This window comes from Dipteris shenzhenensis, chromosome 27 (genome assembly GCF_047967505.1).
Source record: "Dipteris shenzhenensis isolate YYH24624 ecotype China chromosome 27, Dip_SZ_1.0, whole genome shotgun sequence".
Classification (NCBI taxonomy): Eukaryota; Viridiplantae; Streptophyta; class Polypodiopsida; order Gleicheniales; family Dipteridaceae; genus Dipteris; species Dipteris shenzhenensis.
In genome coordinates, this window is record NC_141622.1 from 32,306,109 (window position 1) to 32,323,859 (window position 17,751).

The 17,751-nt window shown below is 40.6% G+C and overlaps 1 protein-coding gene across 1 annotated transcript; it reads right to left on the reverse strand.

Annotated features, from left to right (window-relative positions):
* Positions 1-4,020: 4,020 nt before the first annotated feature.
* LOC147884176 (uncharacterized) lies at positions 4,021-5,195 on the reverse strand. Its single transcript, XM_087398661.1, has one exon. The coding sequence runs from the start codon at positions 5,092-5,094 to the stop codon at positions 4,273-4,275; it is 822 nt and encodes a 273-aa protein (XP_087254787.1). The 5' UTR covers positions 5,095-5,195; the 3' UTR covers positions 4,021-4,272.
* Positions 5,196-17,751: the final 12,556 nt, after the last annotated feature.

The following is a 17,751-nucleotide window of genomic DNA, read 5'->3' on the forward strand; positions in this document are numbered from 1 at the left end:
TATTTTTTCTATTCTATTTCCAAAGGAAGAGTTGCCATGTGACAAGGGGAGCTGAAGTGGATGGGGAGAGTTGGGAGATGTGCCATGTGCTACTAAAAGAATCCTATTATAGTAAAGGAGGCCTCCACATGTCATCCATGTTTGATGTGTCTTGCTCAACACAACAAGGGGGAATGACCATCTTTCTTCTCACTGCCTCCTTCCTTCCCCTTCATCCTCCTTTTCTTAATGAGCAAGCTTTGCATCAATCCCCTCAACAGGCTTTGTGTTTGGAGGTAGAGGAAAGATCATCCATCCATGTGTGTCCTAAAGTTGACCAACTTCAATGGAAAGCTCCTTCAAAGCAAATAGAAATGGAAGTGTGCCCTTTTCAAATCTCCTTGTAGCTCCATAAGTGTGCTTTCATGGACAATCAACCGCTAGAGGCATGTTTGCACCCGAACGAAGAGAAGAGAAGCTCTTAGACAAAGGTTCACGAGGATGGTGAAATGCAGGAAATATGGTTGCAAGCCAGAAAAGCATCGAAGAAGATCTCATTGGATTAGTGTCGCCAGGCCACCCATCAAGTTGTCTAGGCTTGGCAAGATATCTTGGATGGCTAAAAGTCCAATTTTATCACTAGACATTCAGCCCCGAGGGATTCACAAGGGGAAACTTATGATATCACATGAGTGTACAATAGGGGGGTTTTTTGAGATGATGCTTAAGCTTATACATTAGGGGTGGAAGCCCTTTTTACTCTTTCCCTATCTTAAATTTAAGTTAGGGGGGACCTACATGCCATTTACAGGGGGGGGGGGGGGAGTGGGGGGATGCTTGGAGGGAACTACTAACTTTTACCGTAAAGATTAGAAAAAGGGCATTGCATACAATTTTGTCTCCTTCTAACTAGAAACTCAAGTGCGCCCATGGATTGATCCACCTCTCAAACTCACTTGAGTTTTTACTATTCATCTTTGGAGAAGAGGATGTGATTTGGAGAGTTGAGTTGAAGGCGATTTCATATGAGTGGGTTATCCTGTCCTAGCCATGTCACAAATTTCTTCAAAGAGGTCTACAAGGGTTAATGTAGAAAGCATCCGCTTTCAAAGCGCAAAAGCTCAAGCATCTTGAGGTCTTGCAATCGGTGTCATGTGGTGAACTACAAGTGAAAGAGGAGGCCATGCCAATGTCAATACTCAAGGCCTCAAAGCACTAACTAGCTCATCCTGTGGTTGAAAGTTTCTATGACGTTAGGGAATTCAATCATAGCTAAGGTAGAGCCATCTAGCTGGGTGCAGTCCCTATAGCTCCCCACAAGGGCAACAACTAGGTAGCTATGGGGATCTCATGATCAAGAGGGCTACTTTGATTGTCTTGGGGCAGCGCTTCCAAGCACTCTGCCTATGAGCAGCGATGAGGACTTCTATGAGGTGATATATCTACTGCCATGTCTCATCCAAAACTTGTATTCTAGGAAGCGTCTTTCGTATCGTATTCACTAGCTTGATGTAGGATCTCTAATGCTAGCCAAAATTCGGTTGATTATGTGCATTAACAAGGAGATAGCAGTGTTGCCAGATTTTCAAGAGAAACAACTCCTAGAATAAGCCTACTGTTGCCAAGATGCTAAAAAAGCACGAGGGAGAAAACCCTCAAAAAGCATGACCACTAGGCTTGGAGTTGATTAAAAAATGGCTTTTCTCACTATTCCTTTCACCTCATATCTCTAAGCAAGTTTGGAGTTGATAAAAAATCGCTTTTCTCACTTTTCCTTTCACCTCATATCTTTAAGCGAGGTGGGATTCGTTGGCTCAAACAGGTTTTACACAGTCATCCAACAAAGGACCAGCAATGGAAGGCCGAGTTGATAGAGTCAATTTAAAAAAGTACTTTCTCACCATGTTGCCTCCTATCTCTAAGCGATGTGGGATTTGCTTGCTTAAACAGTCTGATCACAAAAGTCACCCAACAAAGGACCTAAAATAGAAGGATGAGGTAACAGATATACTAGTGCTTTCTTACATCTCCCAAATGCTCCTTGCGGGGTGTGAAAGCAAAATTTTGAGCCTACACATCTACAGCGAAGAGAACAAAGCTTTCAGAATTCTTGGTATTCCTCGCAAAGTAGCCAAAAAATGGTTGTGAAGTTGGTACTCGAAAAGTTGATTCCGCTACTTGAAAGATTTGGATAGGTTCTGACTACAATAAGACACCTATAAAGTGTAATAAAAGATGTCTTGACAATTTGCTAAAGTTCATGAAAGATTGTGTCAATTAGTGCAGTAGGGCCAATTAGCATTGCACTAAAGACTTGCTTTATTGGTGCTTCATAAGCTCCTAATATGATGAGCGTCACATGTTAATGCATAGAATAAATAATCAATCCATGGCCATTCGCCACTAGCCAGCTTCTTTTAAAATCGTTATGTACATGGAAGTTGTCGATGGATGTAGAGATTGAGAGAAAAAGTAGAGTTGCTAAAGTTAGAGATTGAGAGAATAAGTAGAGGGACTCCATTAGCTGAGAGTCAATTGAGACCATCAACCTTGGTGCTCCAAAGTCCCACTTGTAGCACAATCAAGGCCATGTACACACATGTCTATATTTACTTCTATTCTTTTATTAGGGAAGAGTTGCCATGTGGAGGCCAAAGGGGAGAGCAAGCCTAAATTTGAGTGCTTCTCTCTCTCTCTCTCTCTCTCTCTCTCTCTCTGTCTCTCTCTCTCTCTCTCTCTCTCTCCCCCTTAAAACTAGTTTGAGTGTTTACGTGTTTATGTGTGCATGTCTTCTAAGTTTGAGTGTGTATGTGTGCATGAGTGTATGCATGAGTGTGTGTGTGTGTGTGTGTGTGTGTGTGTGTGTGTGTGTGTGAGGGATAGATAGCACTCAGGTGTGCTATGGAGATACGAATATTCTATGTGCACTATGAGAGAGAGAGAGAGAGAGAGATTTCCAAAAAATTTAGGATCCCATCATAGCGGGTCTCTATGCTACTCGTCATTACAAACTCTCTTTTTTTTTGCGAGGGAATTTCAAAATTGTATCAAATAAAAGAAACAAGTTGAATGACTTGTGTCATTCATGAGGCCTGCCCAGAAGGAGTTGGAGGCGATGGAGGAGCAAGGGTGCAACTTCTTGGCTGCATATCGATAATGTGGGCATGGAGATCTAGAGTGGGGAGAAGCTTGAGAGCTTGAGAGCTTGAGACAGAGAGAAAGAGAGGGCCCTTGAAATAGAAATGAGGAAAAGAGGGACAAATCGTGGGAATTGGAAGCACGCGTGGAAATAGTATTTACAAGATTAAACTAAGAAAATGATTATCATCTTTGGAAGCAGCCCTAGCCTTGACTAAGAGGTTGTTCCCGCGGTGGCATAATTGCCACTAGTTGGCAGGCTTTACATGTTCCCGCATGTGCCCCCCGCGATCTTCGGTGCCCATCTTCGGTGCCCATTTCCAACTAAACGGATCACCGATGCATCGAGACAAACAAAGTTCACGCTGGAAGCAGAATTGAAGCTGGCTGGTGATTTTCTGCTACATTGGGGAAGTGCGTTGCTCGAGGCTGCTATATGCCAAGAAGATGGCATATGTGCCAGGTTTGGAAAACACGGGAACCAACTCTAAGGCGTCCTTGTGGCCTGCAGGCCAAAATGAAAGGAAAAGCCGACTGCCTTGAAGATTAATACGAAACCGTAGGCCGCAGATTTGCTTCAGGGTTCTCTAGGGATTAAACCCCCCGTTTTTACTCTTTTAATACTAAAGCCGGCAACTTCTATAAAAATTTTAAAAAAAAAGATCAATACCGGACAGAACTTAAGCCTGCCAGGATCATAATTTTTATTTCTTAAATTTTAAGGATCCCACCTTTGCGGGGCGCTATGCTACTCGTCTTTACAAACTCTTGGAACAGACACGAACAACAGCACGACGAACAAGTACAAATTCTTCAGTGATTTAGATTCGCCCGCACAAAAGTCGCGTAAAAACATCATCAATTAGAATAAGCGATACGATTTGTGTTGAAGCACTTGAGAGAACAAAATTGAGAAGAGCCGACTTTTATTACAAATGGCTAAGATCCTCGATTGCAGTCCATTTAAGTTCCCAAGCTCCAAAATCAGATACTCCTGAAGCTATGCTTCTTCAAATTAGGCTCAGAAAAAGCTTATATCTCTTTACAAATCTCTCAAGTCTTCAAACAATAACTAATTGCCTGCCGTAAGACCAAAAACCAAATTACTGCGTCTTCTCATCGAAGACTTCACATGCCCATCTCAGTTCAAGGACACTACGCAGGAGCTGCTGCCTGATTTCTCAATGCTAAGAAAGATGGATTCCAAAATTTGAACATGATCCCCAGGTCTTCAACCTTGAGAGACACGGATTCATGTCGCTCATGTTGTTTGTGCTGGACCAGAAGCAGCTCTTTGTTTTCGTTGTCGAGCTGCCGGTGAATTGCCTCCGCATCCGCTAGCTTTTGCTGAAGAATGTCGCAATTCTGCTTAGATTCATGGAGTTCCGACTCAGTTTTCTTCCACGCTCTCTCTGTTTCTGCAACCTTGTTTTCCAGCACCTGCACATTCTCTGAAGCATGTGCAATCGGGGAGGAGGCTAAGCTACCTTCCCCTTTGCCAGGCGTTTGAGTGCTGGAGGTACTGACGCGACGCAGCTCGCGCCTCATTTCTTCCAGCATCAGTTCCTTCTCTTCCAAGCGCGCATTCAGAGAGCTAACGAGCCGATTGTGGTGAACCGCCTGCTGAAGCGCTTCAGCCTCTAGCTGCCCCATTTCGGACGCGAGCCTCTCCTCGGCAGCCTCCACATTCTGCAGCCGAGCGCGCAACTCGGACACCTGCCGCTCGAGGGCGACCTGGCGGGCACGACTCTCCTCTGCCTCGAGCTCGAGGGAGCGATTGCGGGCGAGGGCGGCAGAGAGGAGGGAGGCAGAGGAGGAGGCAGAGGCGAGGGCAGAGAGGAGCTGGGAATGGAGGGAAGCGAGGGAGAGGTCTTTAGAGTGGGAAGCCCAAGTGAGAGCCTGGAGCTTGAGGCGAAGGAGGGAGGGAGGATCATCGATGTGGGAGGGGAGGGAGGAAGGGGAAGGGCTGAGAGCCATGGCGATGGCGATGGCGATGGCGATGGGAAGCAGAAGAAGCAAATAAGCAGGCAGCAAAGAAGACGATGAGCAAGTAACGTACTTGTTGTTGTTGTAGTTGTTTGTAGAAGACGAAGAAGGGAGCGAGACTCTTATATTGGAAACTAAGAAGCATTGGGAGTGTCGTGGCTTAACATTGTATTGTTATGAACATTGTCTAAATTCAATGTATAGGGGCCTCTCTCTTATTGTTGCTTCTTATGCACCTTCCTCTTTTTCGTTTTGGCCCACTTCTTCACAGTTTGTACATCAATTTCCTATATCTCTCGCCCTCATTGCCTCGCCTTTACTTTGTCTTCCCCTATGGCCCAACGTGGTTGCCTTCTCCACCATGTGTACCTCAGCATTCAAGCATTCAGGCCCTTCCATCCTTTTTTTTAAATAACAATAAGAGCTAAATTTATTTGATAAAATTTATTTAATAGTAATAGCCAATTTGGTTTAACAAAATTGTCTAAGGACCTAGATACAAAAACTGGCCCAAAAAGGGCTTGAGCCCAAAGGCCTACAGTGAGAAGAGTAGATTTTAACCTAAGGTAAGAGCACCTTCTACATCCAAGATAGTGGCACTTATAATGGAGTCCTCCTTGCCGAGAAGCCTACCAAAATCTCCCAGATAAGACTTAACTCGGGCTAGGATCACCGGCACTCCTAACCCAAGCTAGTAGACCTGATGATGGAAAATCTACATATTCCTTGTCTCCCATATACTAATAATCATTGCCGCCCTTATGTAAGGCCAGCATGCAGTGAGGTCGACAGGAGCCTCCAAGTGTCTCCGAGAATCGGCATTGCCTAATGAGTGCCTATCATGAACTTCACCATCAATCTAGATTTTCAAATTGCCTGCTCAATTCTCATTGACCAATTCCAACATGGTAGCCTTCTTTTTTGGTGAAATCTTAGCATGGTAGCCTTCTCAACCATGGTTCCCTCTCCACACCCTTCCCCATTAATTCACCTCACACACTTTCTCCTCCCATTTCCAAAACACTCTCTTTTAAGACATGTACATTCAACTCCTTCCCTTCCATCTGAGTTCTCATTGGCCAATTCCAAATAGAGCTTGTAGCCCGATGGTCTACCATTAATCACTAAAGAACTTTCTAGATGTTGCTTGTAGCACGCCTTTGAAACTATATCTTACCCAAATACCATACCCTTCTTTCATTTTTTTAACAAAATTAAAACACCGGCTTATATTCATAGCGTGGTCACCCTCAAAAAGACATGGATACAAGAATGGGCCAAGTCAAGGTGGGCAAATAGCTCATGACCTACGTGGCTATACAGCAGTAACATAACCTTTAAGTCAAATAATTGAGAGAGCAACAATTGATATCAAGAAGTGAGGAACCCTCCAATGGAGCTCTATCATAATGAAAGTTTAAGATATTGCTCAAAGGTAATATGTGTATGTTGATAATCACTATGTAAGCTTTAATTTTGTTTATCACTTTCTTTTGTGGATCACCTTGGTCGTCGCTTGCTTTTTCTTCTCCTTATCCATGTTATTTGTGGAGGTGAGATGGTTGGCTACATCCCACAATCATTTTCTTTCCGTCTTCTTTTCATATATCTTCAAGCATTCTCCCTCCCCTTAAATTGCGATAATATCACAACAACTACCAAATGTGTGCATCAATAGGATGTCACCTTGAGGATATCAACTTTATGTATCCATCAATAGGATGTCACCTTGAGGATATCAATATCAACTTTATGTCATTCACTTACATCACTCCGTTAATGGAGGTTCACATTGTCATCATTTGTGTAATGGATTAGTTAATGTTAATGGCCAACTTATTCATTATATCATGTTAGACTAGATGTTTTGCATTGGCCCACTAATAGTGTCTACAAAAGTATAATGGTTGGAGGGTGGGATTTAAGTTGGCATTATCATATCCTTTTTATCAAAGTTAATGCTACATGGTCTGATTAATGATAGAGTATTGTTGTTTAGCAAAGAATAATATAGTTTGAAAGATGTTCAAGATATGTTGGAAATGCATATTTGGGCTCTTCAAAAAGTAACCATAATTTGCATCATTTTAGCTCTTAGTGCCAAACTAGCTAGTTGCTTGAATCAATACAACAAATACGAGCATTTCAAGTTTCGATGTTCTTTTAAAGAAAAGTGATGGGCAAGGGAATAAGCATCAATAAAATGTCTTGGGATTATTGTTAATATTATTTTCAAATGTTAGAAGGTGACCTTCGCTTTGTACTATCCTTCTATCAAGGCCAATGCTCACATGGTTTATGATGCTTTAATTGATGATAGATTACTATGAGAGGTTAAATGTTTAGTTGCTAAAAGATGTAATTTGAAATATGTTGAAAAAATGGATTTGGGTTGTATTTAGCTATAGAGGTTTGCATGGTGATGATATTAAAAATTGGAGATGCTTCAAGTTTCTCATTAGATGTTATGTTGGAAAATAGCAGGGCTTTTCTTTAATAAAACCTTGCTATTTTCTAGAATAAAAAGTTTCTCATTAATGTTATGTTGTATAGTATAGTTTGGATGTATTATGTGTAAGTCTTGCCCCTATAATACCTCCCCTTTCCTTCCCTCCTCTTTTTCTGCTTCAAAGCCTACTTCTTGCCTCTTTCCTTCCATCCTCTTTTAATTCTTCAACCCCCCCTTTGCATCTTTCCTTCCCTCTTCTTCTACTACTCCACACTTTGTTTATGCATTCCCCCTCCCTACTTTCATCCATGATGCCCCTACAGCCCATCTTCAGTAATGGGTGGGAGGAATTCTGTTGTCTCTCATTTGTATTATTGCTAGTGCATATTACTTGCATCTGAGTGGTCTATTGTCTTATTTATTTCTATGTCGTCCATGGTCTATGTGTCTATAAACAAGAGGGTACATGAGAGAGAGATAGAGAGAGAGAGTAGGCAAGGGAGGGGATTTTGTGTTTTATTATTCCTTTTCCCCCTCACTTCCCCCGTATCCTATTCCTTCTTCTCTAAACTCCAAAGTTTATGTATTTAGTTTCCCTTATGGCCTTAAGACAACACACCAGACAATGGCAACTTTGCAAACAACCAAATAAGAGAATGAATCAACTAACTAAGGTCCGAGGTTCTACTCAATGAATTTGATAAGAGATAAAAGTGGAAAAGATGGCTTCAAAAAAACATACTGGTAGGCACATAAACACTTGATGCATAGGGGGAATTGTAGGGGTTTGTCACTATTAGAAATCAATGTTTATTTATATGTGTATATAAAATGCAAACTATATGCATAGTGATTTATACAGGTTAGTAGCTCATGCACAGTATATCTCTATGTGTGTGTATATCCATATGCAACGTGTATGTATATGGATTAGTATAGATAAGTGGCTAATTCTTAGATCAATCATGGCAACCCTAATAGGATATGTCAGTTTTTACCCATGCTTTTGTGGATGATGTAGTTTAATAGTGTTATACAATACACATTTGTGCTCTCTCTCTCTCTCTCTCTCTCTCTCTCTCTCTCTCTCTCTCTCTCTCTCTCTCTCTCTCTCACACACACACACACACACACACACATGTTCCCATGCGTGCTCTTGCACACTCCCCCCCACATGCACACAGGAGCACTTGCATGTGCATGTATGGCACACGCACATGCATACATGCACATGTGCATGCACGTGTGCACACGCGCACGTGTGCACACACACACACACACATGTCATGTGTTTGTTCTTGTATTTGCTCACTTATGTTTGTTCAATTAGCTTCTACATTGCATTTGGACATGGCAAGCTTCTGTATCTCAAACTCACCACGGAGGAAAGTATTATGGTTGTTGAACATCAAGTGGTTCCTAAACAAACCTATAGGAAGAAAGATGGAAACTCATGCTTGGTTTAAGGTTTGAAGAACTTGTTCTTGTCATGAAGGACTATATAAGCCTACATTTCCTTATAGAGCATGGCAAGATGCATCATATTTGGAAATAAGGTATCTGAGAATAAGCATCAACAAGATTCATTGAAAATTATCCTACTAAGTTCTTCAATGGGTACAAGTGAGCAAGGACTAACCTATTGGCTGAGAGACTAACCTATGTAGCTCGCACCTAACTGTCCTATACTAGGGCTCACAATGGTGTCATGACATATGACAAAATCACCTACCAAAGGGATCTCTTGTTGTACAAAAAGCACTTGATGATGATGCCAATGTGTCACAATGTGCACTAGTGCACGGGTGCATGTGACATTCCCTCCTCTTTAACTTGGTGTTAGATGCATTGCATCCAAGTAATCTACCAAAACTTGTGGAAATTTCTAGAAGAATCTCTACTGCACCTGAGGCTGTAGCAAATGTTTGAAGGTATTTTCTCACCCTATGTTTATTCAATTTGCTTTTGCATTGCATTTTGACATGGTAGGCTTTTATATCTCAAACTTGCCACCACTAGAGGTAGGAAGAGCGATGGAAAGTCATAATCTGTTTGAATTTTGAAAAGCTTGCTCTTCACCCTAAAGTGCTATACAAGCTTACATTTGCTTGTAGAGCTTAGCAAGATGCATCTTCTTGTTCATAATGTTTTGGAAACAAATTATTTGAGAACAAGCATTGACAAGATTATTGGTACTTTCAAAATACCATGAAAATACAAGAGCATTGCATATGTTTGAAGGACAACTTTTGGTTTGCTAAAGTATGGCACTTCAATATTAAATGAGTTTGCAACAATGATATTCTTGATGAAAACATCTTCAAAAATACATGGTTTATGCCATGCTCATCATCTTTTCGTGATAACTCCTTCTTGACATTCTTGATGATTTTCTTGATGAAAACACCTTTAAAAATACACTGTTTATTTCATTCTATTTATATGTGTAGTTTCTAAATTTGGTATATTGGGAGTTAGCATCAGAAGGAGAAGCAAATGACTTCTATGCAAATTTGGCTACATGATGTTCTTACAATAGCAAAAAATATGTATATAAAATAATAGAGCGGTAGCATCAATGCAATAAATCTATTCTCATGATAGAATTTATTAAATGTAACTTCTTTACAATGCAAAATTGATTACAATATAATCCTTTAAACGGTTACATCTTTTGAGTACTTTAAATGGTATATGGTTCTTAGGTATGTGGTTAGAGTGATGATATGCAGTAATTATTTTATTGATCATGACCAATTTGAGATAATTGTAGTCCAATGCTTAGGATAATTGCCTCCCAATTTAAGATATCAAATGTTCATGCCGATGATTTTTCAAACTTTATCTATTTGTGACACAATTGTTTTATGAAAACCATGTGCTCATATGATATGGTTATCTTCCATGATCGGTTACATAGTTGAATGCTACTTTAGTGAATGCTAGTTGGAAGCCTTTGCAAATTTGCACCATGATGAAATTGATAGTTCAAAGATCTAGATAGAGCAATGTTATGTTTATTTATGTATTAGTTATGATACTTGTAACTTCACTTTGGGAGATGGGAATATGACAAGTTCTTTTTGCCAAAAGCAACCACTCATTACAAAAAATTTGGACTCAAAAAGGGCCCTGTAAGGGAGCCCTTGGGCTGGTGACATGGAAGAATAAGGTGAATAAAACCTAATAGAATATTGGCTAGTGGAGGGCAATAGATTATTGGAAGTCACCTGACTTTTCTATTTCTTTATTCAATGGCCCAAACAATGATGTGGAGCACCCACTTGCCACCTCAACTCTCCCATCACGTTTTTTAACTGAAACCAAACTAAGAGACTCAACCAAACTTATACCATTTGACCTGAAACCAAATCCTCCCATCAAACTACCACACTCCTTTCATTCTCTCTCATTCCTCTTGCTTCCCCTCATTTATGAGCACCATTTCGAATTTTTCTTTGCTCCAGTCCTTTTTTCAAATCTCCTACTGGCTCCTGAGCGGGAAGCTTCTTTCTCTATTCTCCCTCTCATGGGATGGACTCTCACACCAAAATCTCATCACTTCTCTTATCTACCTGCATTTCCCTCCCATTTCACTCTCATTCTTTCAAAACTTTCAAAATTTTTAAATGAGATTTAACCTACCTTCTATTTTGGGCACTTCTCCTTCAAATCTCGCCACTTCCTCTCTCATCTGAGGTTCTCCCACGATCTGAAATCATTTCATTCAGGAAGAAAAGGCAATCAATGTTCTAAGAGCGAGCCGTGAATGATGCAGAGTGTTTGGAGCTTAGAAGGAGCTACTACAGGACGAGATTCTTTAAGAAAGGATCAAAGAAGATTGACTTTTAGGCATCACAGTTGCTGATACACTCTTACTATTGAGGTTTTTTTACAAAAGATGGCTTGAAATAGATTTGGAGTTGTTTGGAAGCATATTATAACTAGTTTTGGAGAAAAATTTATCAACTTCAGCATTCTAGATTATAAGAGGGACCATTGAGGAGGACAAGTTTGATCATGTTTTTCCTTCGAAGATCCCTGTGAGGTATTGTTCATTCACATAGTTTAACAGTGTTTGATGATAAGTAAATGTTTTTTTGAATTTGTAGATTTCAATCGTTAGATTTTGCATGCAATTGGGGTTTTCATTTTTGCTTGGTTTGATACCTTTCTGAAACATGTCATGTTTGCATATTGTTTGTTGATGTCAATGTTATATTATATTAGGTGGAAAGTGCATGAAATCATGCAAGCCACTTGGAATTAAAAAAAGGTGGATATCCATTTTCAAATAGATGCAGAGAATGCACCATTTTTAAAGAGGAATGAATCCTCCTTAGCAAGTGAAAGTGATTTAGTAGCTCTTCGAAATCAAGGAAAAACACGTATGGATTTGTGGTTAGAAGGGAAAATATATCCAGTAGATCCAGAAACTTGTCAAACTCCTCAATTCCATGGATTGACCAGCTTTAAATAAAGTTCCTATGTAAGGACAATGGTTTGTTAGGATATTGTCGAAGGTTGATTGGTCATGGAGAAAGTAGCCTTCATAGCAGCCAATATCAATCTTTGCTTAATGAAAGAGACAAAACGATCACAATGTTGGAGGCTTGGAATCAACATTTGGTATCATATATGCAAGCTACAAGTGTTCAAATGTCTGCATATGACGACGTAGAGAAGAAAAATCAGGAATTATAGGTAAAGGTTCAAACATTGATGCTCAATTGTGAGAGAGCACTATAAATGCAATTCACTTACAGATGCAAAACACAGCTCTAAAGGATCATATCAAAAAGTTAGAAAAAGCATTATCATTCCTGAAGGATACTCCAATGGGTCCAAGACTACATAAGAGAAAATTGCATCCAATGGATGAAATATCCAAGAAAAGTGGTCATTGGAAGCGTTGAGTGAGAGCTTGTAGGAGTGTTTTAGAACTCATGTCTATCCATGATGAACACTATGGTGCTATGGGTGGTGTTTATGAAAAAAATGTCGGAGTTTGTTATACAACATCTAAAATTCAAAAGTCTAAAATCAGAGATAAGATGTGAGCCAATGAACAAAGTTGTAGGGCATTTCAATGCAACTAGTGCGCAGGGAGTTTGTAATACTATAGGGATAAGTACAAGGGCATATCGGCTCATATTTAAGAGCTTAAAAACATCATGTCTTTCTGTGGGAGCAAAAGTTAAAGCCCCGCTTCCTAAACTAATTGATGTTGATAAGGCCAGGCATGCACTCAATTTGGGCATACTTGATTTAGTCGGTGAGCCCTAGCATGTATGTAGTACACTAACTTTGAAAACAAAGGCTGGAGAGTCTAAAGAATTGTAATTGATAGTCAACAATAACTTTATGATGGATGTCCAAAGAGTTCTGCAAGCCATGATGAAGTTTTATGATATGCTTATGGTGGCGGAATACAATGGTACTCTAAAGATTGTACTAAAGCTTGATGAAAGTGAGGTGGACAAAGGTCAAAAATTAGAAAGAGTTAGTTTGACAAAATAGAATACTGGATCTTGAAGTTGAGCTTGATGATGCAAGTGTTAGATATCAATGCTCCACTCTCGTGTAGCTACGCGGGAACTAGCTAACTCTACTTGTAATCCCCCATATGAGGAGAAGGCATTTGAGTAGCTCGGTTATCCGGTAGGTCCTAGTTTGGACACCAGATGGGGGCCACATGTGGCCCGATGGCTGGACGGAGTTGGCACACTGCCAACTAGGCTACATGCAAGTGTGGGAAGGCATCCCATGACTGACCGCACTGAGGGTAGATGGAGCATTTTCCGAGGCAACCCACTCTCGGGTTGCAGGGCCCGTTTGGAGCCCCAAATGATCCCCGATGGCTCTGGGCAAAACGGGGACTATAGGTTAGTTACTGTATTCTGCACCATGGTTCTAACGTGTGGTCGATGGCCTATTTCGAGACCGACCTCCAGTCGGCCGTTTTGGGCAGACTATGTCAGTCTCCCAATTGGGTCTAACCGACTACAACTGGTGGCTATATAAGAGCAAGCCCGTGAAGCCCATATTCATCACTGGCTACAGCAACCCTGATTCCTTAGCATCCAACCTCCGTCCTCTACTGTTTCTAGATCGCCATTGAAGCTTCTCTCACAGGAGCGCACGGCTGGGAGGTAGCACCGTCTATTGTATCAGTTTTATAGTAATCAAATTTTTGATTCTCCATACTAATTGTTTTTGTCTCTTGCATACGAGATCCTGTTATCTATTGAGCACAAACGTATTATTTTCTTACAAAGACAGTTCAGTGTGCAATCAGAACATGAGATTTGGTGATTGGCTACCTTTGAGGTATGATGGAAATTTGAATTTTAATGCAATAATGTAAAAAGACTTAGAATATTTTAAAATAACATTGTGAGTTTTTTTTGTAGGTGCCGAAAGAGTCACATTCAATTTTGAAGTGGTTTTTTGACCAAACCGATATCCCAAGTGTGATTAAAGGTCATAACAATGGTGAGCTACTTGAAGTTGAGGGCAATGGATCCTTTCGTGTAGAATGGCATCTAGCTGCTGACCTCAAGACTATTAAATGTATGTTTAATGTGGCACATGGAGCAAATACAAGTCATCCTTGTCTACTGTGCATGCAAACGAGAGTACCTGCAAAGGGTGGTAAAAAGAATCAAAAGCAATGGGCCTCTGAACTTGCAGAGATAGATCAAACTAAAGCATCGGATAGGGATGCTCCAAGGAAATATCCATCATGGAGCCCAATTCTTAAAATTCCTCTTGAGCGAGTACACATTTGTGCACTTCATGCTATTGTGAGAATAATTAAAAAGTTGGTGCATCTGTACAACATTGATGCATATAACTTGAAGTCCCAACAAGAGAGTGAAAGGATGATTGCAAGAGTTGAAAAGGCTCTTTTAGATATGGGACTACACTCTAGGTAAGTAGATATTACAAAAGATGAGAAAAGATCTGGAAAAACAGGCAATGTTCCTTGTAAGCCAATCTTTGGTGGTGTCAAGGCTTTAAAATTCCTTTCTGCAAAGAAGAAGAATGACAAGCTCAAACGTGCTAATGAGTTTGATGTATGGAGAAAGTTACACAATGCCTATTGTGAACGAGGGGGGAAGGGACAAAAAAGATTGAAAAAGGAGTGAGTGTGGTTAGCTCTTGATACCTTGGTACCTTCACTCTATAAAAGAAAAGATTCGAAGATGATGATGCATAGTGTTTCATCAATGCTATGAATGACTTTAGCCGGAATATGGAGATAGCTTGGGATAAGAATCATTTCACACAGTACATGGTAATCTCTAACTTGGACATTGAGATGTGCATATTGAATGGTCCTATATTTACTAATTTGTTTTTCTATTTGGCAGCACATTTATATGCTCATGCACCATACATGGCATGGAATTATGGAAGCATCGGAGTGTGGTCCACTCAGGGCATGGAAATATCGCATTGGCAAGCACGTTGTGCATATAATAGAGAGACCCAACACGGGGGTGGTAGAACTAAGTCAAGCCCAATGCCTCAATTGGTTCAATGGTGGTACAGGCGTATCAAAATAAGAGCAGCTGCAACACTAGCATTCAAAGAGTCCTTAGTGTCCCATGCAGTGCAAGATGCTAATACAGAATGTCGAAGAGAATATGCAACTCATCAAATTCAAGACAGAATCATGCAAGGTGGCGTGCAACCCGTCATATACAAGGGTGCATATGGGTGGAGACAAATGAAAATGATGGTGTAGACTCTTCCAATGTGGACACCCAAGCATAAGTTTCATAATTTCTTTGTAATTTTAGTTATGTGATTTGTAGTAAAGCCAACATATAATGGCCATGCGTTGCGGTACAAATGAGAAATTTTGAGTTATTGGATGTTAATTATAAGTATTTAGCTCAAGGTTGCACCAATTTTACTTTGAGTGATAGCCTCCCCGCCTCTTCCACTGATGATCCCTGTTGAAGGGAAAAACTACCAATCCGAAAGCCACATAGGAAGCAAGGAGCAGGCCCGCAGACAGAGAGATAGAGGAAGGCACAAGAAGATCATTATGCAGAGGCCGGTGTGACTCAGAGAACAGAGGCAAAGCGTGAGGAAGAGGGACAGCGAAGGACAGAGCAAAGGACTAAGGCAAGAACAGACAATGAGGGTCCACGCCAATGGGGGAGAGGTGCTCGAGCTCTGGGTACAAGGCAAAGAGGCCCTCAACATCCAGGAAGAGGCCAAAGGGCAAAGAGGCCCTCCTCTACTGAGGCAATACATATTCAAACCAGGGACGGTGGCACTTTGGGAGAGAAGAAAGTTTCAAAAGTCCATCAATCTGCTCATCCCAATGGCAAGCTTCACAAGGGTGGTACGCAAGGTCATGCATGACCTCAACAATAGCTCATCATCCCAGTTTTACAGGCGCAGAGTTGTGGAGGCTCCTTGGCATATTTCCAGAGATGCCTTACTTGCCATGCAGCATGCAATTGAGGCCTACCTAGTAGACCTCATGGATGACACCCAGCTGGCTACCATCCAAAGGAAAAGGGTCATGGTGACCGCCAAAGACATGCAGTTTATTGTCCGTCTTAGGAAGCCCAAGGGCACTTAGGGATGTTGTATGCTCTGCCTTGAGCAATAGTTAGAGTTCATGTACTCTGCCTACAGGCATATGTCTTGTATCAGCCTCTTTTTAATATAATAGAATGTCTCTTTTTGAATTGTCTTTGTATGTGCAATCTCAAATTTATTTTCAGTGTGTTTGCAATCTATTAATTTACTTACATGCAATCTTAATTTACTTACGAAAGACTTTCTGATGACGTATACAACAGCAAAATGAAATAATAAACATTAAATCTCAATAGAACATGCAAAAGGAAATAATACTCAATTTTACTTAACATGGAAAAGGAAACAATATTCTGTAGCGGGAAGAGAAAATAATTTGAAAATGGTACTCTTTATTGACATAGAGTAGTATTACAAAGAGCACCCACTTGAACGCACAATCTACTCTAGTCTACGCTTCTTCTTGCTTGCTCAAATCCGTTTTCTGCTTGCTGAAGCAGAGAGGGTTGCACAATTTCATTCTCTATAGCCTAGGGATCTATAATGCCAACTAGCCCTATAATAGCTATGATACTATGGAGAGGACCGGATCGTGTGTCTGAGAACAAAAATAAAGCTACACTACGCCTAACTAGAACAACACGATCTTCAGTAGGATGGAAGGGCCTCATCTTCACCATCCGACTAAGGACCCTGAACTTTATGATATTCATGTTTCCATCCGGTGATAATTGTCGATGGAACACCAAAATGTGTTGAGCCACTCTGTTGATATAGTGGCCCGATCGAAGCCATCCATCCACTAGAAGACCCTTTGGTTCCACCCTTGCATCCGGTATATTCATCAACCCATAAGATATCCTATAACCAACATATCACATCAAAACCCAAAGATTATATAAATTAATAAAACATCATTTTTCAAAAATTAATAAGAATAAGAGTTTTTCATAGATGAAAAATAATATGTTTAAAAAATCATATTTGAGAGGCCACTGAGACATCAACAACCATGTGCATCATTTTTATGCAAAAAAACCCCCTGTAAACCCTAAATCCAACATCATGCGACCAAAGCCCTGTTTCTGCAAAACTTGGTGGGCTTTGGTCCTCTCTGGTCGCACAATGTGCTCTGGTTGCACGATGTCGGATTTAGGGCTTGCAAGGGGTTTTCTTGCATAAAAATGATACACATGGTTGCTAGGGTCTAAGTGACCTCCCAAATATGATTTTTTAAAAATATTTATTTTTTATATTACAAAACCATAACCCCAACTGTTTCCACAAATGGAGTGGCAGGGGCAAGTGGCATTGGCAGGATGTCTTGGGTTTAAAATCATAAAATTTGGTTGGGTATTACAAAACCATAACCGCAACTGTTTCCACAAATGGAGTGGCAGGGGCAAGTGGCATTGGCAGGATGTCTTGGGTTTAAAATCATAAAATTTGGTTGGGTTTTGTACTCTAAACCCTAAACCCCATTTTTTATTCCCTAAAACTAATTGTATTCCATGTGGCTTGAATTAAAACCATAAACCTGTTATTTTCCCTATGTTTTAAAACCATAACCCTAATTTTTTCCACAAATGCAGTGGTAGGGGCAAGTGGCAGTGGTAGGATGTCCTGGATTTAAA

What these genes read in the sequence shown, in the direction of transcription:
- LOC147884176 (XM_087398661.1), bottom strand. Translation starts at nt 5,094, where the DNA reads ATGGCTCTCAGCCCTTCCCCTTCCTCCCTCCCCTCCCACATCGATGAT.